The sequence below is a fragment of the Chiloscyllium plagiosum genome, chromosome 27 (assembly GCF_004010195.1).
Source record: "Chiloscyllium plagiosum isolate BGI_BamShark_2017 chromosome 27, ASM401019v2, whole genome shotgun sequence".
NCBI classification, from domain to species: domain Eukaryota; kingdom Metazoa; phylum Chordata; class Chondrichthyes; order Orectolobiformes; family Hemiscylliidae; genus Chiloscyllium; species Chiloscyllium plagiosum.
In genome coordinates, this window is record NC_057736.1 from 6,576,863 (window position 1) to 6,600,384 (window position 23,522).

A 23,522-nucleotide genomic window follows, 5' to 3' on the forward strand; every position below is an offset into this window, starting at 1 on the left:
AAGACTTGTAGAAATTTGGGGCAGGATTTGCATGTTGAAGTGCAATCAGTGCCTATTTTTGGAGAGACTTTTTCAAAATAATTGGGGAAGGTGGTGGAACTTGGATTTTAAATACTCATGAAACAGAAACAAAATGTTGTTCTTTGTGCACCTTTAAAGTTCTCAATTTAAAATACTTTTTGCTTTATTGTTTTTTGCAGGTATAGGTGGAATGGTTGTTCCCTGTGTTTTTAAGGTATGAATGAAGTGCTCTGGCAGGACTCCCTCCCCCAGCAGCAGTATCAGCAGCCACCACCACCACCACAGGACAGTTTCGGTAACAGCGTCACTCACAGCATGCCCGTGGTGTTAACAGGACCCTCCGCTGCCGGCCCCCAGCAGCAGCAGCAACAGCACGCCGCCTCCCAGGCGCTGGCCGCCGCCTCTGTCTCCACGCAAGGCCCTGGCTCAATGGGGCCTCCAGTGCCGGTAGTGGTACCGGCACTTGCGCTGGCCGCGGGCCGCTCGCAGGACGATGCCATGGTGGATTATTTCTTCCAGCGGCAGCCCGGGGAGCATCTGGGGGGAGGAGGCAGCAGTGGAGTTGCTGGGGGTGGCGGCAGTGGAGGTGGAGGAGGAGGAGGTGGAGGTGGTGGTTACAATGGCAAGCATCGCTGGCCAACAGGAGACAGCATCCATGTTGAACATCACCAGGTCAGTGCCTTTACTTGAGTATGCCAAGCACCCAAGGCATTTACCAGTTGCTCACCTTTTCATTTTGTGCATCCAAAAGCACGTTGCAGGCAACAATCACTTGGATTTTCATCTTGTTTGATCGTGTTTAATCGCTGCTATGAAATTATTTCTTAATTTAATCCTTTGGTTGGAAATTCATGGATAGAAGCACTTGTTTTTACATATATTCAGTCTACAATACTGAAACAGACCATTTGGCCCAACTTGTCCATGTTTATGTCTGTGCTTCATACAACCCTCCTCTCACCCAGTTTTTTGTTTTAATCTAATCCTACGGACATTGCTACTTTCTCCAACATCTGTTTATCTTGCTTCCTCTTATGGTATTTACATCAGCTCCTGCGTGTAGTAGTGAGTTGAGTATTCTAGCTATTTTCTGGATTATGTTTCTTCTGAATTTCTTCTAGAAGTCATTGAAGGCTATTTTCCTTTATCTATCTTACCAAGCTTTTCCAGAATCTCAAATAACATTCTAACAAGTTGCCTTTTACCTTTTCTTTTCTGAGGTAGAGAACTCAAACTTGTCCAGTTTCCAACTGCTATTATCCTTGTTAATTTTCAGTGCCTCTATCGTTTTAGAATAAGGTGACCACAACTGTTCTCTAAAAACACATTTAGGAGTACTCAAGTCAGAACACTTCAACAACTGTAGTTTGCATTTTATTTGATTAAGTGTTAAACTGGGAATGATTCTGCCTGTTCAGCTGAACATGAGGGACCTTGTGATACTGTTCAAGGAAGAGCAGGGGAGTTCCAGCCAACACACACTGCTTAATCCATTACATCAAAACCAGTATATCTGGTCATTTATTGTTTTCTGAGTGAGATGTTACTGCGCAGTATGTTGGCTGTGTGCACCCATTTAATGGTGCACACATTCAAAGGTTGCAAACCATTTCGAAAGACTCTGAATCTTGAATTATTCCTTGGGAATGGTATCATATGCACTGTCTAGTACTTCACGAAAATAGTAGTTCTTTATGTGCAACAGTAGTCAAAGAGATGTACAGCACGGAAGCAGACCCTTCGGTCCAACTTGTCCATGCTGACCAGATATCCCAACCCAATCTAGTCCCACCTGCCAGCACTCGACCCCTATCCCTCCAAATCCTTCCCATTCATATATCCATCCAAATGCCTCTTAAATGTTGCAATTGTACCAGCCTCCACTACTTCCACTGGCAGCTCATTCCATACATGTACCATCCTCTGCGTGAAAAAGTTGACCCTTAGGTCTTTTTTATATCTTTCCCCTCATCCTAAACCTATGCCCTCTAGTTCTGGACTCCTCTACCCCAGGGAAAGACTTTGTCTATTTACCCTATCCATGCCTCTCATGATTTTATAAACCTCTATAAGGTCACCCCTTAGCCAGATGGACAGTGGGAAGCTGTGATCTAAGTGAATTCCATCTTCATTCAATGTGTGCATTTTGATAGCAGGATTCACTAGATAGAGATGGAATGAAAAATTCTTGCTGCATTTTTTTAATCCACTTATTGTCCCATGGTCAGAATTCTGAAGTTTCTGTATGCCATCAGCACAAAGACGGGATTTGCTCAAAGAGAAGTCCAACCATCAACATCTCAATAATTAGGGTTAGGTAATAAATGCCTGGCATTGTCCACATGCCGAGGACAAATTTAAAAATAAACACATACGGAAGCTGTGGCAAACTGAACTCTCTCCACAACACCACCCTGGTTGAGATAATCAAACTGAGCAGAGACCAAATGCCTGCTGACATTTTGACTTGGTGAACACGAGTTGAACTATTTAAATAGCGCACATCTTTTGAATACAAACTTAGTTTTTTTTTGTTCAATAAATAAATAATTGTGCAAAACCTTTTCAGTTTTGGAGAAGGGAATTTTATAATGAATAAAGAAGCATTTCCCCCTCTCTGGCACCACCTGATCTACTGCAGTTTTGCCAAATTGGGGAGGGACAGCAGGGTGAAACGTGAAATGTGTTTTGCTATGTATGTCTTTGCTACAAAGGTTCCAGTTGATAATTGAGTGTGCAGTAAAATTGAGCAGAGAGCAGATTACTCATTGGGAGCATCTTTCTGATGGGTGGCATGGGATATTAGGTTTTTAGTTGTGTCCGTTATAGAACTGCATACATTTGTCAATAAATGTTAGCATAAGGCAGTCATGAGCAATTTTTTATAACTGGAAAATACAAGTCCCACAGTCTTGTGTACTCAATCATTCTAATATCTTCTGAAAAATGAGGATAAATTTAACTCAATATGAGCTTTGTCAGTGTAGATTGAGAGAAAATCAAACTTGACGGCTATTGCGACATTGCATGTAAACTGATTTCACACAGAGAAAGACAGAAAAATAATTGTGATGTTTTGTGAATAAACTTGAGTTTACTTTATTATCAAGTATCACTATTAAAATATCTGGTTTGATACAGTATTGCATGTTACTCTGGTAATAGAATGCAGTTTCTTTGTCTGTCTTTGATATATTTTTGAAGGAATACTGGGAGATGATTCTCCTGTTGTCCTAAAACTTACTTGGTTTGTTAATAAACAATGCTCAAGTGTAATGAGCAATACAATTGGACAACAGTCAAGCTATTGTTGTAATGTGTAATTAGCAAATGCCGAGCCAGCAGTGAGTTCATAATTTACTAGTATGTTTTAATAAATGAATTTCTCCATTGTTTTGGGCACTGAACTTTGTAGTATGCATCCTGAAACCCACAGGATCTTTATTCCAGTGGCTGTCCTTCACATGAGAGTTTTGGATTATTGTTGGGACAGCAGAGGGCATCACATTCGTGTCTGATCATCTCGCCTGGCATTCGTAGGTGTGATAGTGGTCAAGTGTGGGAATCACAATGTTCCCCTATTTTCAATGACTGTTGCAGTACTAAACTGTGATTGAAATACAAACATTATCATATTTTACAAAATTGTCACCGCACAGCAGAAGGCCTTTCGGCCTGTCAGGTGTCCATTGGCTCTTCAAGTGAACAATTCACTTAGTACTATTCTTTCAGATTCTCTGTTATCCTGCATGTTCTTCCTTTCTGATACTAGTCTAGTCCCTTCTTGAAAACCTCCATTCATAGAGTCATAGAGATGTACAGCATGGAAACAGGCCCTTCGGTCCAACCCGTCCATGCCGACCAGATATCCCAACCCAATCTAGTCCCACCTGTCAGCACCCGGCCCATATCCCTCCAAACCCTTCCTATTCCTATACCCATCCAAATGCCTCTTAAATATTGCAATTGTACCAGCCTCCAACCACCCTCTGTGCGTGAAAAAGTTGCCCCTTAGGTCTCTTTTATATCTTTCCCCTCTCAACCTAAACCTATGCCCTCTAGTTCTGGACTCCCCCACCCTAAGGAAAAAACTTTGTTTATCCTATCTATCTATACCCCTCATAATTTTGTAAACCTCTATAAAGTCACCCCTCAACCTCCGACGCTCCAGGGAAAACAGCCCCAGTCTGTTCAGTCTCTCCTTGTAGCTCAGATCCTCCAACTCTGGCAACTTCCTTGTAAATCTTTTCTGAACCCTTTCAAGTTTCACAACATCTTTCCGATAGGATGGAGACCAGAATTGCACGCAATATTCCAACAGTGGCCTAACCCATGTCCTGTACAGCCTCAAGATGACCTCCCAACTCCTGTACTCTGACCAATTAAAGAAAGCATACCAAATGCCGCCTTCACTGTTCTATCTACCTGCGACTCTCCTTTCAAGGAGCTATGAACCTGCACTCCAAGGTCTCTTTGTTCAGCAACACTCACTAGGACCTTACCATTAAGTGTATAAGTCCTGCTAAGATTTGCTTTCCCACAATGCAGCTCCTTGCATTTATCTGAATTAAACTCCATCTGCCACTTCTCAGCCCATTGGCCCATCTGGTCCAGATCCTGTTGTAATCTGAGGTAACCCTCTTCGCTGTCTACTACACCTCCAACTTTGGTGTCATCTGCAAACTTACTCGCTGTACCTCATATGCTCGTATCCGAATCATTTATGTAAATGACAAAAAGTAGAGGGCCCAGCACTGATCCTTGTGGCACTGTACTGGTCACAGGCCTCCAGTCTGAAAAACAACCCTCCGCCATCACCCTCTGTCTTCTACCTTCTACCATTCAACCTGGTTCCTTCATATTCTCGGTATGATCCAAATCGTAATCACTTTCTGCTTGAAAATATTTCTCCACTTGTCTCCATTTCTTCTTGTGCTCTCTTATTTTCCACCAGTGGGACAATTTTTCCCTATCTATTTAGTCCACGACCCCCTCAGTTTTGAATTCCTTTATGAAATCTCTCATCCATCTCCAAGGTAAACCCACCTCAACATCTCCAACCTATCCCTCATTACTAGTTTGGGGGGTTTGTATTGTTTTGTACACTCCAGCCCAGAAGCTCATCAGGAGCAATGCAGAGAGTGGAAAACCCTGGGCACAATGTTTATGTTTGGGCTTTGTCCTGGCTAAGTGGATCAGTGAGGATTTGGAAGTTTCTCATTTTGATTTCTGATCTGGGTAGGAACCCACTGTTGGGGTGGACAAAGCTTCAGGACTCCTCAGGACAGAAGTGCAATGTCTTCTGAACTGTTACCTAATGGCATCTCCTAAATTTACACGTAGACATTTCTGGCAGATGAAGTATCATAAGGCTGCTGGTTCCCTCTGCTACCCTCCAGAGGAGAGAGGGAAGGAGGGAGGGAGTGAGAAAGAATGAGTTCCAAACAAAATTGAAGTTGCTGATTTGATATTTCACTTTGAGAGGTCTTTTCAGTAAGAAGATTTCAAATGTGATTTGCATTCAACTCTACTAAATGGAAAAGTAATAGATATGGCTGCTAATTGACAAGATTTGCAACTAAGACCTAGGTTTTTGCACTTACTGCAGTGTATTCTTAAATGCAGTGTGCATGTGTTTCCAAGTTGCCTGCTAAACTACAAGTGGGCATTTTTGATATCTTGTACTTCAAAAAAAATCCTGTTATTCGTGAAAAGCACCAGATGGAATGGATATCACTGAATATTTTTGAGGATATGTTTATCAGAATTGTCAAAGGTTCAGTGTGTTAGCGTTTTTGTGCTAGAGAATGGAGGTGTGGGTAGCAGCTGAGATTTAAAATACGTATGCATAGATTGCCTTAAAACGCTGACAAAATAAGTTATTTTTGTTTTTTTTAAACTGGTCATCTGTTGCTTCAGTTTTGTTTCACATGCAATTTTTACTCTTCTATTTCTGTCAACCTTATTTTAAACACTTTGCACATTTCTGTCATTTTAGTTTGGGGTATGCACATAATTCTTTGAGGTACAGATTTATTTTCTCCTCTATTAATTTTTTGAGTAGCTTTCTTTCTCATCCTGCCCTTTTCTAAACACTTGGTTACATTTTGGGAAACTGTTGAGCCATAGGAGCTTGAACATGAGTTGGCTTTCGCATTGCATTCTTGCATGTGAATTTGCTTCAGACATTACATACTGCCTAATAGCAGTGGGAATTTTAATCAGTTTTCCACATCCACATCCCTATCTCAATTTAGTGGCACTGAAGCTGTGTGTCTGTGGTGCATCTTTTGTTGACAGTAGCCATCTCTTCTCAGGCCCAGGATTAACCCAGGAGTTAGCTGGTGCAGCTACTCACTGGTGCCATCTTCATTTGAAAAAGTCGTCATGTCACGTCACGTTTTGCCTTTAAAAAATGTTTTTTTTTGCAAAGTTAAAAATGTTGAGAATGTCCTGCACTTTAAATGGATAATAGCACATGAAAAATTTTTCAAATCTGTGAAAGCAAAACTTTGAGACACTAAAGCTGAAACTAACATTGTTTTTCTTGCTGAAAGCAATAGAGATTAGTATCTACAACTAGATTACACATCCAACTTGATGATCACAAAGCGTATTGGTGATGAAACAAGAATAGACCTTTAAAGCATTAAATTTGCAACAAGCCTACTTGTTTTCTCATGTCCTATAGGATATGAAATCTCACCTGCCTATTGTATTTTAATGCCTTCTGAAATATATTTGTCAATTATTTGGTTAACAAGTAATTGGTGCCTTGGAAATCCGTAACTCCCATCAAGATAGGAGCAGTGCTGTTACTGTAGAGAATGCCGTGGTTTTGGGAGTGCCAATTGTCACTCTGTTTAGAAGACTGTGGATGGGAAAATTGTGTCATTAAGTTTGTAGGAACAAATTAAAGAAAAGAAAATCTTGTGATGCATGTTAGAAATATAGCTGTGTTCTTTGACCAGAATTAAGCGACAAGATACCGAACTAAGTCAATTATTTTTGTTCTGACAGCTGTATTTAAAATAAAAAATTGTTAAACGTCGGACTGAAAGTAAAATTAACCTGAAGAATAAACTGCTACTCACTGAATATGCTTGTTTCAGGGTTGGAACTCAGATTTTCTTTAGTGGATCATTGTGTGTTCCAGCACAATGCTGTGGGAGACCTTTAGACTTATTGTCTGTATCTGCTGTTTGCTGGAGCAATGCATGGACTAATCCCAAAGAGTCTTGCTGTCCATTCCATAGTGCTGTGTTTTCCTTAGCTTCCAATATTTATTTTGTCCGCAAAGGATACAATGGGTTCTGCCTTACCCACTTCCTGTTTCAAAATATTCCATCTTCAACAGCCTTCTGTGCAAATAAATTTTTCTTTCCCTTATCTGCTTACTCATGGGAAGGCATTGGTGATGTTTAAGAGAAACAGGATTTTTAAACCAGGATTAAAACTCATTACTTTAATGCAACAGTGCTTTGCAATCGATTTCTATATTTGTTTTCCAGGGAACTCTCCAAGCAGAATATATAAGGAACAAATTTGACAAAGTAACCAAGAACACCATATAAACCAAGTGAAAGTTTGTATTGAATTGGGAATCCTTTCGCAACTGATCAGTTGATCCGCAAGATTGCAGAAGGTTGATACTGGAGAAAAGAGCTGTAAAAATTAAATATCACTGAGACAGTTTGGAGACTGAATCTGAAATGAATAAACTGCAGTCTTTAATGTAGTATTTCCTTTGGATAGAAATGGTGACTCTTTTAGATCAGGTTATTGTAGTATATGGCACTGTTGTAACGACTTCTAAAGTATTTTGCATTGATATGAGTGCAGATCAGCCGTTACCTCCTTACATGACACAGTGGCTAAATGACCTATTCCTGGTACAGTGTTTGCAATGTTACCCCACTGTAGCAGTTTCTCAGCTTGAATGTGTTTTACTTTTAATCTTTTCCTCAGAATCTTAGTTGTCTTTCCCTGTACACTGCAGGAAAGCTCCCTGACTTGGCCATGGTATTTGCTTTGGCCTCTCTCCCTGTCTGAATCCTTGCACGCGCATTTTCTTTTGGTCCTTCATTTGCTTTCAGTGTGGAGTTTTCTAGGTTAAATCCCTTGTTATGTACTTAATTTAGTTATGTTGAGCATCCCTGGGTGAAAGAAAGGAAAAGTATTCAGATTCTTGCTGCTAATTAATATCTAATAACTTCTGCAGAAAATGTTTGCATTGCGTCTGTTGGCGATACGAGTGATGCCTTGTGTTGCTGGATATACTGCTAACTACCTGGGTCCCCTTTTTATTTCTCTTGTCTTCCAACTGGTTATCAGTGACCCTTACATATGCTGATATGTGAATTATGCTCATTTGTATCTGGCTGCAGCAGTCACTGGACATTTAGGTACTTGTGTGTTCTACGAAGCCTGGTGACTTATTGTTCAGTGCTTTTAATCTCAGAGATCTGTTCAGCAATATCAACCATGTGTTGGACATGTTTAATCTCAATAATGATAGCAGTTTCTGTGTCGAAAGGAAACATTAAGTTGTCTTCTGCATACTTCATTTCCTTAGGAGTTGTCGTTTCCTGGTGTCTTGAAGGGAGCTGGTGAATTGCTACTAGGATTCTTTGCCCAGTTAGACAATATGCATGAATGTATAACATTATATATTTAACTTTCTGGCATCTTGTTCACTTTTAGCAGGAGGGTTGAGAGCTTCAGTTCTTGACATGCTGTCTAATCTCATCTGAGACCTAGTTAATGTTTATTAGTTGAGCTTTGTTCCCATAAGTTAGGAAAGCAAAAGCAGCTTGATTCCTGTTCCCTGGTCATTGCCGGGAACTCTGTTTTAAACTATTGAACAAAGTTTGCTCTGGTACACTGCAACATCTGAGGTATTGGAGGATACCCATTAGGTATAGCATTTCATTGGAAATCCGAACCTTCAGAGGAACAGGCAGGACTTTATACATTAGGTACTCTAAGTTTATTGAACAGGAAAAGTCAATTTGATGATTGAGATATTCAACAAAGTTGAAAGAAGGATTGTAGAATGTAACAATTTAGATTTGTTGCGTCATTCTGCATACAAATAGAGTTTTTGTGTTTGAACACCAAGTATTGGTCTTTTTTTTAAAAGAAGGATTGTATGGTCTTTATGGGCTTAATTAGTAAATGTTAGTAAGGCTTTATCTTCAAATAGATCATTTTAAGCAATGGAAAAAAGTGCATTTTTCAAAAATGAAGCAGATACTATTTTAAATTGTTTTTCAAGTATATAGTTTTTTTCTATGGAACTTGTGAAGTAAGCTTAATTTAATATGGTCAATGTGCTTATTTGAGATAAAGGGAGAATCTTTGATTAGTTTTTCTGACATGGATTTCATTTATGATATGGGATAAAAATGGCTTCTAATTAGCTAAGAGTCGTTTAACTTGAATACAACACCCCCCCCCCCCCCCCCCCAGAATATTTCCTTCATGACTATTTATTTCACTGAGAAAAACAAGGAATCTCTGATCTGACTTCCTGTTTGTTTTTTCACATTTTATTTTGTTCTTGTTGCTGGTTACATCAAAGGAAAATACTGACAGTAAATATCTGAAGTGAAATAGTAATAAGAAGTTCCACCAAATTGCAAAAATATTGCAAATGTGGTTTTTTCCTATTCCAAGCAGGTGGCAGACATGTTGTATTTGGAACAAACCTTGGGCTTGAAATGCTCCTGTTTGTTAATTCATCCATATCAATACCAAAGCAATGGTCGAATCTTTCTCTGTATACACGTGCACACACGAGCAATATGGCAACTAATTTAAAGATTTCGATAGTTTTTCATTTAGAGTATGAATGTTGAGAACTTTGGTGATACTTGTAGACTTTGAGCAGGAGTATTGTTCCTGGTTGAATGTAATGTCTTGGGTGCTATGAAGTCTTGAAGCAGCTGTAGGATCAGAGCCAGATAAAACAGATCTAATGTTAATAAAGGAAATCACTCATTTATGGTTGGACAGCATTTAATAGGGCTTTGGAAATTTGTTTTTATTTTGGCTAAGTTTCTCCTTGCCTTCCTTTTTGAATGGTTGTGTTGTTCCTCGATGTGATATATTAGGTAAGTATCATTAGTGTACCTCTGGTACTTCCTCCCAGATGGTCTATCCCTTTGGTTCGTCCCATACAGTGAATGTCTACAAGTAATTCTTCTTGAAATAAAAGGAAAGGGTTGTGGGAACATTGAGATAAATATAATGCTGAATCTCTGAGTAAACTTCACCACAGAGTGGATAATAATCACTCACGGGATGTTGGCCACTTGTTGGGCCAACATTTTTTTTTAAGCAGCTGAAACTTACTTTTATGTTGTACCTTCGATAGAAATGAAATCCCAAGATACTCGTCTCAAGTTTTAGGTTAGATTCCCTACAGTGTGGAAACAGGCCCTTCAGCCCAACCAGTTCACACCAACCCTCCGAAGAGTAACCCACCCAGACCCATTTCCCTCTGACTAATGCACCTAACATTGTGGGCAATTTAACATGGCCAATTCGCCTAACCTGCACATCTTTGGACTGTGGGAGGAAACTGGAGCACCCGGAGGAAACCCACACAGACACGGAGAATGTGCAAACTCCACACAGACAGTCACCCGAGGCTGGAATCGAACCTGCTACCCTGGTGCTGTGAGGCAGCAGCGCTAACCACTGAGCCATTGCGTCGCCCCATAATTAAACGCACCCGTTCCCTGACTGAGAATCAAACCTGGGCTGTGGTTAAAGTGCCGAATCCTAACCACTAGACCACCAGGGAATGTTTTGGAGCTTTATACTTAATATTGTCTTTGATTTTGTATCATGGTTCACTCCTGTAAGCAAGCCTCAACTTCCATTGTCACCTGTCCCTAGTTGCCCTTGAAAAGCTGGTGATAGTCAACCTCCTTGAATTGCTGCATTTGATACAACTGTGTCACTGTGATGGAACTCCAGAATTTTGACTCCTCAATCAATTAAGAGGTTTGGAGATCCTTGTCTTCTGCACTCCAAAACTAAAGCTGGGTGGCAGGGTGAAATGTGAGGAGGATGTTAGGAGAATACAGGCTGACCTGGACAGGCTAAGAGGGTGGACAGATGCATTGCAGATGCAGTTTAATGTGGATAAATGTATGGTTATCCACTTTGGTGGCATAAATGTATGGTTATCCACTTTGGTGGCAAGAACAGGAAGCCAGATTACTACCTAAATGGAGTCACGTTAGGTAAAGGGGCAGTACAACGAGATCTAGGTGTTGTTGTACATCAGTCAATGAAAGCAAGCATGCATGTACAGCAGGCACGAGGTCAATTCCCGGAATGGTGGGACTATTTTACGCTGAAAGATTGGAGCGACTGGGCTTGTATACGCTTGAGTTAGAAGGCTGAGAGGGGACCTGATTGAGACGTATAAGATTATTAAAGGATTCGACATTCTGGGGGCAGGAAGCATGTTTCCGCTGATGGGTGAGTCCAGAACCAGAGGACACAGTTTAAAAATAAGGAGTAGGCCACTTAGAACAGAGTTGAGGAGAAACGTCTTCACCCAGAGAGTGGTGGGTGTGTGGAATGCTCTGCCCCAGAAGGCTGTGGAGGCCAAGTCTCTGGATACTTTCAAGAAAGAGTTGGATAGAGCTCTTAAGGATAGTGGAATCAAGGGTTATGGGGATAAGGCAGGAACAGGATACTGATTTGAGGATGATCAGCCATGATCATAATGAATGGTGGTGCAGGCTCGAAGGGCAGAATGGCCTACTCCTGCATCTATTGTCTATAATCCAGATTCAGTGAGGTCTGTTCTTAGCATTGTTTTCAGCATTTTCAACTGTGCCACCAAGGAAGTCCTGATTTTCTTCAGCTATATATTAATAATAGTCACAATTTTATAGCATTTGCTATAATAGATTAATCTATCTCGTTTAGAGTTTACAATCACCGTTTCTGGTGTTTGAAACCTATTGTAGCTTTAATGTTTGTTTTAATTCCATTTGCAAGTAATTCAAATCAAGGCTAACTTCATTGAGTTCTTTCAATCAGCGGTACATTCATCATTGAGATACCTGATTACAAACTTGGACTCTTTCTAATCACATTGTGAACTTATGAAAGATATGGTGCGTTTTGATGGTCAAGCTATTTTTTTTTGTCTGTTTGTATTGATATTAAAGGTCTTCCAAAAAATATCTGGCACTGAATGAATCTTTCGATGAGATGTTTGGCAAATGTGTCACCAAGGCTACTAATACAGATTTATCAGATTACATTGTGTTCATCAATGTGGGTGCTAGCTACTGGAGAACCCTAGAAAAATACCCACCATTTGACAGGTAGAATTTTGCTAATGGTATCAGCAGTCTTCAGCTTCGATCTTTCAGCTTTGCTTTGTCACCTTTTATTTCGTCAACATTGGGAGCTGAAAATGCTTCTCAGCATTTACTTATTTCCTTGAGGTAACAACCTCGTTAAGGATTGAACAAAAGTGGAGTGGATATCCTGCTGCTCGTTGACAAGACCCAAGCTTTAGTTCTCGAAAGGTTTAGTTGACAAAGGCAATGAAAACTTAAGTGCGCACGAGCAAGACATTCAATTCAGTCCTTGATCTGATGGCAGGGTCTCCGCAGTTGGCCTCTACTCTCATGAGAGGAAGGAGAAAATGTAAAATTGACTATGGTTATGTTGCTGCTGTTTGTTGTCCAGTTACCACTGCTTGAAGTACACGTGTATGCAGACGGAGACAGTGGGTGGTGTCCAATTCTTGAATCACCTGTGATGCTTAATATCTGTGATTAGAGCATGTCTACACCATATAGATTTGCACGGGGCATATTGGGGCATTTGACTTTGAGAATACACCATGCACAATTACATAGGTAAAAATAATGACTGCAGATGCTCCACGCTTCAGGATCTCTGCCTTTATTCTTGATGAAGGGCTTTTGCCCGAGATGTCAATTTTACTGCTCCTCGGATGCTGCCTGAACTGCTGTGCTCTTTCAGCACCACTAATCCATGCACAATTACATGTTTGGACAACACTGGGATTTGACTTGTGAGGGCAGAATGACTTTGGTATGCCAGTGACTAGCTACTGGTAAAAATATTCATCTTCATTATGCTGAACTTGTGTGGAAATGCTCGTGTCAAACTAGTAATTGTGGTGCGGTTCAACTATGACGGACAGAAAGTTTATGGAAATAAGAAGTAGGAGCAGGGTTTGGACGTTTTTCCCTTCAAACCAGCACTGTTACTCTAAGATCACGGCTGACCTACTCTAGGTCTCAATTCCACTCTTATGCTTGTTCCTCATAGCCATGAACTCCTTGATTTCAAAATTCTATTTACCTCCTTTTCAAAAACATTCAGTAATCTAGCCTCTTCAACCCTTTGGGTAGAGGAAACTGAGAAAGTGCTCCGTTTTAAACTAATGTCCTCTTAATTGTAATTATGTCCCCTTGTTTGAAAATACTCTACCATTGGAAACCTCATCTCAATATCTACCCTGTCAACCGCTTCCAGAATGTATGCTCAATGAGATCACCCCTTCATCTTTTAAATTCTAATAAATAAAGAGTGACTCTGCTGCTTCATTCCTGATAACTCAACCTCTTCCTTCCAGAAGACAGCCTAATGAATCTCCTCTTAAACACCTCCAATACCAGTACATCCTTACTTAAATCCAGGGATCAAAATTGTACTTAGTACTCTAGGTGTGGACTCACCATTAAGTTGTTTATGACTGCTGCTAACTTGCACTTTTTTGATTGTGCAAATTCTAAATTTCTTTGAGTGCTTAAGCAGTATATGAGTTATACAGCACGGAAACAGACCCTTTGGTCCAACTTGACAGCGCCGACCAGATATCCTGCAGTGATCTAATCACATCTGCCAGCGTTTGTCCCATATCCCTCTAAACCCTTCCTATTCATGTACCCTTCCAGATGTCTTTTAAGTGTTGTAATCGTACCTGCCTCCACCTCTTCCTCTGGCAGCTCATTCCATGCAGGCATCACTCTCTGAAAGCGTTGCCCCTTATATCCCATTTAAATCTTTCCCCTCTCACCTTAAACCTATGCCCTCTAGTTTTGAACTCGCCCACTTCAGCAAAAGATCTTAGCTATTCACACCATCCATTCCCCTCATGATTTTATAAACCTCTACAAAGTCACTTCTCAGCTTCAGATGGTTCAAACCTGTACTCCTGGCAACAAAGACAAAAATATCATATATAAAAAGTTACAGTAATTGGCAGGTAAAATGCTCTTATTGCAATTGGTCATTTTTTATATTAGGATCACTTGTAGAATAGTTGTAATCCATTTCATGAAATTGGATTGCTCTTTGGAAATATGATTCCTTCTTTCCAGAATTGTAGGAAAATATCTCAAGCAAGTTGTAATGCTTTCCTGGATCTAAGTCAGATCTTCTGTGGAGCAAATGTTTTTCGGATGGATTGATGTTTCTGTGCTAATGTTTGCTTCTGTAATGATCCTGACTGTCAAGCAGGATACCATTGGAAATCTGATAAGAGTGTTGAATCAGATACTTCGCCATAGATAATTTGAAACACTAGTAGAACTGAATTCAGGTTGGCTAAGAATGTTGGTTTTTATTTCTATTATAAACTAATAGGATTGGAAATGTTCGTGAGCTGAAGTTTGTACTAATTTTATTCAAATTCAGTGTGTCAGGTTCTCAGGTTGATTTGATGGAATTTATTCAAGCATTCGGTGTAATTCTTTGTCCTTGTTTCTGAAAAGAAAAACTTTTATGTTCATCTGCTACAAATGTCCAGTCTGTTCTAATTTAACTTATTGATAGCAATCTGTCTGTAATATCAAGTTTTGTGTGCTTTTGTTCTTTTGTATAACAGCCTTCCAGGATGTCTCCATAGCTGGCCATTCTTCACATGAGGCTAGCAAGTGAGTATGGATTGGCTTGTGCCACTGTAGAAGCATTGCAGCTAATTCTTAGCTTGTCCCTCCTCCATTTCAACCCTTTCCATCAGCAGAATTGGATCACTCGGTATTGAGGAAAATTGGGGGATCCCAGTCAGTTTCTTGCGCATTTCACTGTCATCAGAGTTGTGAGGTTATCTGGTGAGATAAGGAATTGAGCTTGGCTTCTTTTTGATCCACGTGGCCTAGGTAGTTCCATGATGGGATAGGCTATTCGGTGGAAGCATAAATCCAGTTCTCCAGTGTCTTAACATGCAGCTTCAGTTTTGTGCAACAAAGCTGCATTGCAGAGTGCTGTGAAGGAGGGTGTTCACAATCTGTGAAGGAGAAATGCGAAAGCAGCACTCATTCTGCATATCCAGTGATGTCTTCAGACAAACAATCCACCATTGTAGATTTTGTCCTCCCAAAACCTGGGTTATAAGTACTCGAGCATTTGGATGACTTAGGTGATATAGTTTCCTGCTCTGTATCTGCACCTTGAGAAGCTTCTCAACTTGATACTGGTGACATAACTATAGGAACTACATTGGACATCTCTGACCCAAACTGTGGAACAGAGAAAAAGTTACCATAAGAAAATAATGAGATAACTTAATAGAAATTATGACTATAGAATAATTTAACTCTTAAAACTTTTTACTCTGGTGTTACATTGACTTTTATCTTAGATTTATAAATAGTAATGTAAGGCCAAAGGTCCTGTTGCAGGAAATTAAAAAAATGAATTAAAGTAACTCAGAAAGTGGCCATTAAAATGTCTTGAAGTTTGGGGTTTAAAAGCCTGGAGAGTGCAAGTAGAGGTTTACATGTTAAATTAATTTATGGTTGTGAGAAGGATTAAGTTTAAACATGATTGATTGTTGAGAATACAAACGGAGAAAATTAGCGATTTAGTGATGTATAATTTGAATAATGTAAATATTTCTCAGTTCAGGATAAGATAAGCTTCTCTTTCAGATGTACATGAACTGTAAAACCTACGGCATACAGGTTGCTGGTTGACAGTGAGCGATTTTCTGGTAGTAAGAGCATGGTTCCTGTCTGCCTCTCCACCATTTGCTTTGATCAGAGGCACCCCCTGCTTGTGAACCCAGTATTTTTAATGGACACTAAAGATGGCTGAAAAAGTATTCTGGCTACCCTTAGAATTTAGCATTGAATGATTTATTGTCACTTCCATTTTACAGTGAATAGTAACAGTAAAATGCAGTGATTGGCTTCAACTGTTGCCACAATCAGGCACCATTTTGAATAGTTTATGAATAAAGAAAATAAAAAGATTTACTTTCAGTTATGTGTTCGTTCTGCCACTGCCTCCATGAATTCTGAGCCAGGTCACCAATGACACCTGCATCTCCACCATCTCGCCAGGCCCACCAGCATAGTAATTGCAACTCTTCAGGTGTCAGCGCAGGTCCGACCTCGTCAATGCCAGGTCCCATGTTGAACCCACACTCATCCCGCAGGTGGGAGTCCTGGGTACTGCTGCTGCAGCCACCTCACCGATAACCAGGAATCTCTGGGCCTACCACAGCCAGGAGCAGCCACCGCTGCCTCCTGGATATCTGGGAGTCTCTAATACAGGGATGCCGCGACTGACCACCCACCCCAGTTCGAATGCCTTCGCTCTAGTTGAGACCTCAGCATAATGAAATAGAAAGCACCATTATACTATGTGCAGTTACCAGCATGCTTGTGCACACATTAAGCGTGCTCTGAGCTTACGTGGTGTTTCGAAAAGGAAGTGTGAATGGACAAGCCTAACAGATAGTTGGTACTTTGTTTGTGATGCTCTAGTGTGCTCGATATCCTGCCTGAAGCACTAACCACCCTGAAGTCCGTTGATGCAACTCACTTGTTTCCATCTACAGTGAAGAGTTGTGTGATGATTAATAGAACATTGGGATTGATGATCCATGAGTCTTGTGGTAGAGTGCTGATTATTTTTGCTGTTATGCTAGCAAGATGAACATAAGACTTTCATGGAAAATTGGGGGGGCGGTGCAATTGGATGAAAATAATTATAGTAATAGACTTCAGCTTCCAGAAGTGTGGCTGTGTTACCTGGTGTCGCTGTTATGGTGTAATGGCAAGACCATAGTTACTACGTTAATCTAGTAACATTTAGGCTTCATAGCTCCTGAAGGCTGGAACTCTGTTTTGATAATAGACCATGCTAGTCATAATAGATCAGTTTGTACCATGGTGAGCAAAAGGTGGGCTAACGTTTTTGTGTACTGTCTATTGTTATGTAAAGTTACATACCCCTAGAACAGCAACCTATTTCTTGGATGCTAGTCAGTCTATTCCATTCTCTTTGTTTTCATTTTGAAGCTTCAGAACTTTATCCCAGTCATTTTACTGCTGACTATAGTGGAACAAGATCTTACCCAGTATAAACAAAAGTGAAATGGCACAGAAATGTTGGCAGTGTAACATTTGCAGGTTTACAACAGTTTTATAATGTAAACCAAAATGTGTTGAAAGGATCCTTTCTGTTTAAAAATTTTGAAATGTCACTAATTCTCTGAAAACCCTTGGAAAGGGCTTTTCGTTCTTTACTGAATGGGAAAAGATTTTGAAATCAGGACAGAGAAATCTTTAATGAGTTTTTGCTGTTAGGGCTTGATTGCAAAAATCAACATTATGAAACTGGAGAGTTGCTGAGTGTTAAATGGTTTAATTGGGAGGATAGTTTTTGTAACTAAATATTATCTGATAGCAAACTTCAAATTAATCATTGTTCATGAGGAATTGACCTTTAGCTGCCAAGCTTCAGGAGAAAATAAGTAATTTATTATAAGATGCCCATAATCTCAAAAGAGGCTTAAAAACCATTTGTTTCTCATTCATTTAAATCCACCAATGGGGACCAAAGCTAGGTTTTTGGGTATAATTCACACATTAAGCCTGTGAAAAAAGAATTTTCAAGAATTGCATCAAACAGAAATATGTTTTATGCAACAGATTATGTTTATTTACTCACAACATTTTAAACTTGCAAAAATTAAGTAAAACTACAAGTTGTCATTAAAACCATAAGGCACCACCCCCAACAGGCCTCCATTAACTCCTTACATTTCTTGCGATGCCATTTTGTGATAGTTGTACTTCTGGCCCCAGGGTGATGCCAGATGGTGTCTATGCTCAGAATTTCTGAGGTGATACTGAATGACATCAGTAAAAGCATTGCACATTTGAAAAAGGTTGATAATATATACACTACAAGCCTTGCAAAATAGACATGTACAAAATGTGTACTATTATCCTAATTCCTTAAGAAAAGAATTTTAAAATCGTATTCTTTAACTTTATATCTAATCTTTGCATTCAAATTCTACTTTATATCTTTCGCATTCTACTCAAATCTGATTGCAAACGTGTTATGGACACAACAAGCTAAACTTAACCAGGCTACAGCAGGTTTCAGTTCAGACAGTATCCATGTGATACATATGATGTTTGTATCTCTATTCAAGTTTAGTTTCTCAAATGGATGGTCAAAAGAATCCCCTGATGGCCTGACATAAGCATATGTGTGTCCATTGAAGCTTTTTCTTTTGTTGCTGCACGTCTCTGCAGTGAATGTAACATTTTTAGGCAATGTTCAAATTCAGTGAGAAGAATACCCACCCACAAAAAGTCCAATTATAAAGCCCTCAGTGGGATATCTGCTGCATTATTGCTTTTGCCTTGTAAATAATATAGGTAGTCAAAGATGCCAGTATTCCATAATGCCCATTTAATGCAAAATGCATTTAGGGAGCAAGATTTGGGAAGCCATATGGTACTGATTTACATGATGCTGATTATTATTCACTCAGAGCTTGGTATAAGACCATAAGAAATAGTAACAGAGTAGGCTGTTCGGCCCCTCAAGCCTGCTTTGCCATTCAGTAGGATCATGGCTAATCACGTCCACCTTTCTCCATAACCCTTGATTCTCATGCTGATCAAGAATCTATCTCAGTCTTAAATGTGCAAAGGGCTCTGGCCCCATTGATGTCTGTGGTAAAGAATTCTAGACAGACTTGATCCTCTGAGACAATCAATTCCTCCTCATCTTAGTCTTAAATTTATGCCGTTTTATACTGAGACTATGCCCTCTGGTCCTAGACACTCCCAAGAGAGAAACATCCTCAACATTTAACCTGTTGAGCCTCTCAAGACTCCTATATGATTCAGTGAGATCACCTCTTGCCCGTCGAATTTCCCATTGAGTAGCGTCCTATTTAGCATTTGCTCATAAGGCAATCCTTCTATACCAGGGATCATCCAAGTGAATCTTTTCTGTACGGCCTCTAATAAAATGATTTCTTTCCTTAAATAAGGGAACCAAAACTGCTCTCACAGTATTCCAGATTATTCTCAAGTCTACTGTTAGGTGGCAGTCATTCTGTTCCAAGGCTTTCTCTATGTCTGTTTTGGGGAGAAAGTGAGGTCTGCAGATGCTGGAGATCAAAGTTGAAACTTTATTGCTGGACCAGCACAGCAGGGCTGCAGCGGATGCAGTAGATGATGTGGGTGGAGGTGCAGGTGAATCTGTGTGAATCTATGTCTGTTTTGACTAGCTGCTTGGACAGCAATAAGCAGACTGCTGGGAGTTTGTGAGTCAGTTGTTACTCGGTGAAGCCTGGCAAGCCAACCCACAAGGGCAAGGCTATTTGTTGCTCTTTGTACTTTTTATGTTTGTTCATTTCCCTGTTTGTCTACTGATCCAGAAAGTTTTAATGAAAATGTCTTAAGACTGGTGTTGCAATAGTAAAAAGAAAGTGAAATTAGAATACCAATAGCAGCTGAAATTTGACGTGTACAAATTAAGCACAGCACTAAGTTGCATTATAACATGGATGTAGAATTTCTGTGGTTACAACATAAGTTGATGGAGTTAAAGGACTAGCACATTAATGTCTAAGATAGTAGGATAAGCGTGTCTGATTTGTTTGCTCTTTGCTCACCCCATTGACCATGTTGCAGCCTTCAACTTCTGGAAATTGAATGAAGGGAAAAGTGAACCTAGCTAACAAGTTTTGCTCCAAAACATGAAAATGTATTGTGCTTTATTGCAGAGACAGTTATATTTCTAGTTATGTAACAGATTATTAGTGGTATACTCCACAACCATTCATGAAACCCAGGTAAGGTTATAGCTTTAAGGTGCTGTGAAAGCAGTTAGCATGTGCTGTGATATCATGAGGAAGCTTCTGTGACTCTTCAATGATTAATGTGACATAAACAATTTTCATTCTAGAATAGGAATTATATAAAGTATGAAATCCATATGGACGTTTTTGATTTGGATCTTCACACTTGAAAATTGAAAGATGGAGTAAGTTGAACAGAAAACCTGTATACATAGAACATAAGCACTCGCTTTGAGTTGGTGTGCTGAGTGAGTTTGATCCACCTTACAGGGGTTCCATAATATTGGTCTCTAGGGAATTCACAAAAGCTATAGTTCAAAGTGTGCTAGGTAAGAAAATAACAATTGTTGAGCTATCAGTGTATTGTAAAAAGCTTGAACTGCATTTTTTTAAAAACTCTTTTTCACATTGGAAATTGTAAAATTCTTATTGAACATTTGAATGATTGATGGAAATTGAGAACTGGTTTACCAAACAATGCTATCAGGTTTTCTCAATTTTGAGTACATAAGCGATGTCAGGAACAGGAAAAGGCTGTGTATCAGACAAGGATGTTTCTTTTGCAAGGATCAGCCTTACCTGTCTGGTACTGTCCTTCCTTTCTCTCCAGTTATTCTGGAAACAATCTATTTGAAGTAGCTTTCCCTGACAAATGTTGCCTAAATTCTGTTCCCAACCTACTCCATTCTCATCTATTTTCAATTTATGCCCTTTAGCGTTTGCAATCTTCACCATGGAGAGAACACAACATTACTGAACTTGCACAAGATTCTGAACAACCAGTAGTGAAAGATGGAGATATTTGCTTGTGAAAACTCCTCATTTTGTTCCATTTTGTGCTATGATCCTATAGTTTCCTGTACCACACTGGGTACATATAACATTCAACTTCTGATCATGAGACCCTTGCCCATGAGCCGTGGGAGTTCACCCTACAAGCTCAGGAAACTTTGTCCTGTTGCACGCCATTATTTGATGGGTTTATCCTTGCTTATATTTGGATGAAGAGGATTGTTTTCGTCATGTACTCATTTGTACATGAATGCTAACTCTGAACACCAAAATGCATTGAATTAATAACTTGACATATAAAATCCATGAGCATGTGGGTTCAGACTTTAATAAATAGTTGCTAGGCGTGGCAATACTAGACAAACTTCACTGCAGGATACTCACTCTTTACTGCCTTTGAGAGCTCCCAACCATGCAATAACATTTCCACAACCCTGTTCTGTATGAAAATTAACTATACAATGGGATAGAACTTAAGGACTGTCCTCCAACTTTTCTCCTTCTGAGACAGCGATTCTGTCTTTACACTCTACCTGACTAACGATATTGTGTATAGTTATCTCCAATTTGAAAATTCTTTGTGTCATAATCCAGCATTGTGTAAAAAATGCATATGATGTATAAAAATGGTATAAGGCTCACTTGTAATTCCTAAAGATCTAGCAGGCAGTAATGCTGGAGGCACTGCATGCGGGGAAGACTGAACACAAGTCGGCTGGAAACGAGAAGTGGAAAAATGATGAAACATGGGAATTTATTTGATTACTGTACTCATGTCAGCAGGGAAATTAGATGCAGAAGTAGTCATGGTCCCCAGTTCTTTCTCCCACTTTCTATGATGCTGAGCACTGTTCAGAAGGCAATGATTCAGTGTCGAAACTGCCCTCACCCACCTTCTCCGAGAGTCTTGCATCAGTATCACAAAATAGAAATTGCTGCAGAAAATTGGCAGATGTGGCAGCATCTATGGGGAAAATAAAGCCAAGTTAGCGGCTGAGTCTGGTGACTCGTCATCAGAAATGTTTGTAGATAAGAAGAGCTGGAACATATTGCATCATTGTGCTGCATTCAAACTATAAGGATTGTTGCTGACTGTCTTGTCTTTTCACTCCACATTTCAGCCTGTGTCATAAATATTCTGGCTCTGGTTCACACCTATTAAACCATATCCGTTCATTGATGAGGCATCTCAACTGCTGATGACCCTGGCACAATTATTTTTCTTTCTGCACATTCTTTGGCTTTTTTTGGTGCATCCTTTAAGCCTTTTCCAGGACTCTATTGGGCTGCAGCCCAATAATCGAGTTTATGTAGTATGAACTTTACCAAATGAGTTGGTTGTGGCTGACCCTCTGGACTCCACTGGGGTTGGGGTGTCCAGAACTAGAGGGCATAGGTTTAGGGTGAGGGGAAAGATATAAAAGAGACTTAAGGGGCAACTTTTTCACAGAGAGGGTGGGAGGTGTATGGAATGAGCTGCCAGAGGATGTGGTGGAGGCTGGTACAATTGCAGCATTTAAGAGGCATTTGGATGGGTATATGAATAGGAAGGGTTTGGAGGGATATGGGCTGGGTGCTGGCAGGTGGGACTAGATTGGGTTGGGATATCTGGTTGGCATGGACAGGTTGGACCGAAGGGTCTGTTTCCATGCTGTACATCTCTATGACTCTATAATTAGGTGCTCCATTACTGTTACTGTATGACAGCTGATTGACCAGATAGGAGCCTTGGAGGAGATCGAAGAACCTGCCCACACAGTTGTTTAAAGGTGACGATGAAATAGTGCAAGAAGTGATAATGAGTTTACTAGCATCTATGCCTTGGCTGTTCTGGTGTTCTGACCACTCTTCTACTGTTGGCTTCTCTATTGACGTTAAAATCATTAAGTTTTGGAAGACTTGGAGAAATGTTGGGTTGAGGCCAAGATCAGATTACCCATTGCCTTATTAAATGGTGAAAGGGGCTGGAGGGGCCAAATGCCTACTTACAGTCTTAGTGATTGATGATACATGCATGCTATATACAGTAGCAGTGGTTGTCCATGTCTTGTTTGAAGTCAGTATCTTGCTATAGAATCACAAGTCACTTGAGTTGAATGAAATCTAATTTTTTTAAAGGGCGCTTGCTATAGGAACTATTTCATCAGGACTTTGTGCTGTTTGCACTCCTTTTGAGAGCTAAATTTTCACTTTGAAATCTTAACTGGTGCAATTGATGGTGACAGTGAGATAATGGTGAGATAACGTGTGTGAGCAAAAGTGGCGGTGTACAGGATTGTTGGGTTCCTGGCTGAAATGTATACTTCTAACTGAAATCCCTTTAATTACTGTTAATCCGTGGGCATACGGAGTGTGATCACAGTGATCTAAGTGAGAAGTTAATTAAGATAATGATGTAAGAGTTGAAAGAAAGACTTCAACCTAACTGGTCCTAAAAGTAATTTTTTAAACTAAGTTTGCTCTACCTGTGCTACTGAACTCAATTTATCATGCTGATAGTTTTTGAAGGAAGATATTGAGCAGAAATGCAGAAGAACCTGCATGTGGCCTGGCTAAAACATGGATGTGATCGTGTTTT

General features: G+C 39.9%; 1 protein-coding gene across 1 annotated transcript in view; it reads left to right on the forward strand.

The window, feature by feature from the left end:
• The first annotated feature begins 211 nt into the window (after positions 1-211).
• LOC122563497 (pumilio homolog 1-like) overlaps positions 212-23,522 on the forward strand; it is a 120,413-nt gene continuing 97,102 nt past the window's right edge. The window contains 2 exon segments of the mRNA XM_043717294.1: positions 212-230; positions 233-693. Of these exon segments, the coding sequence (XP_043573229.1) occupies positions 212-230; positions 233-693 (480 nt within the window).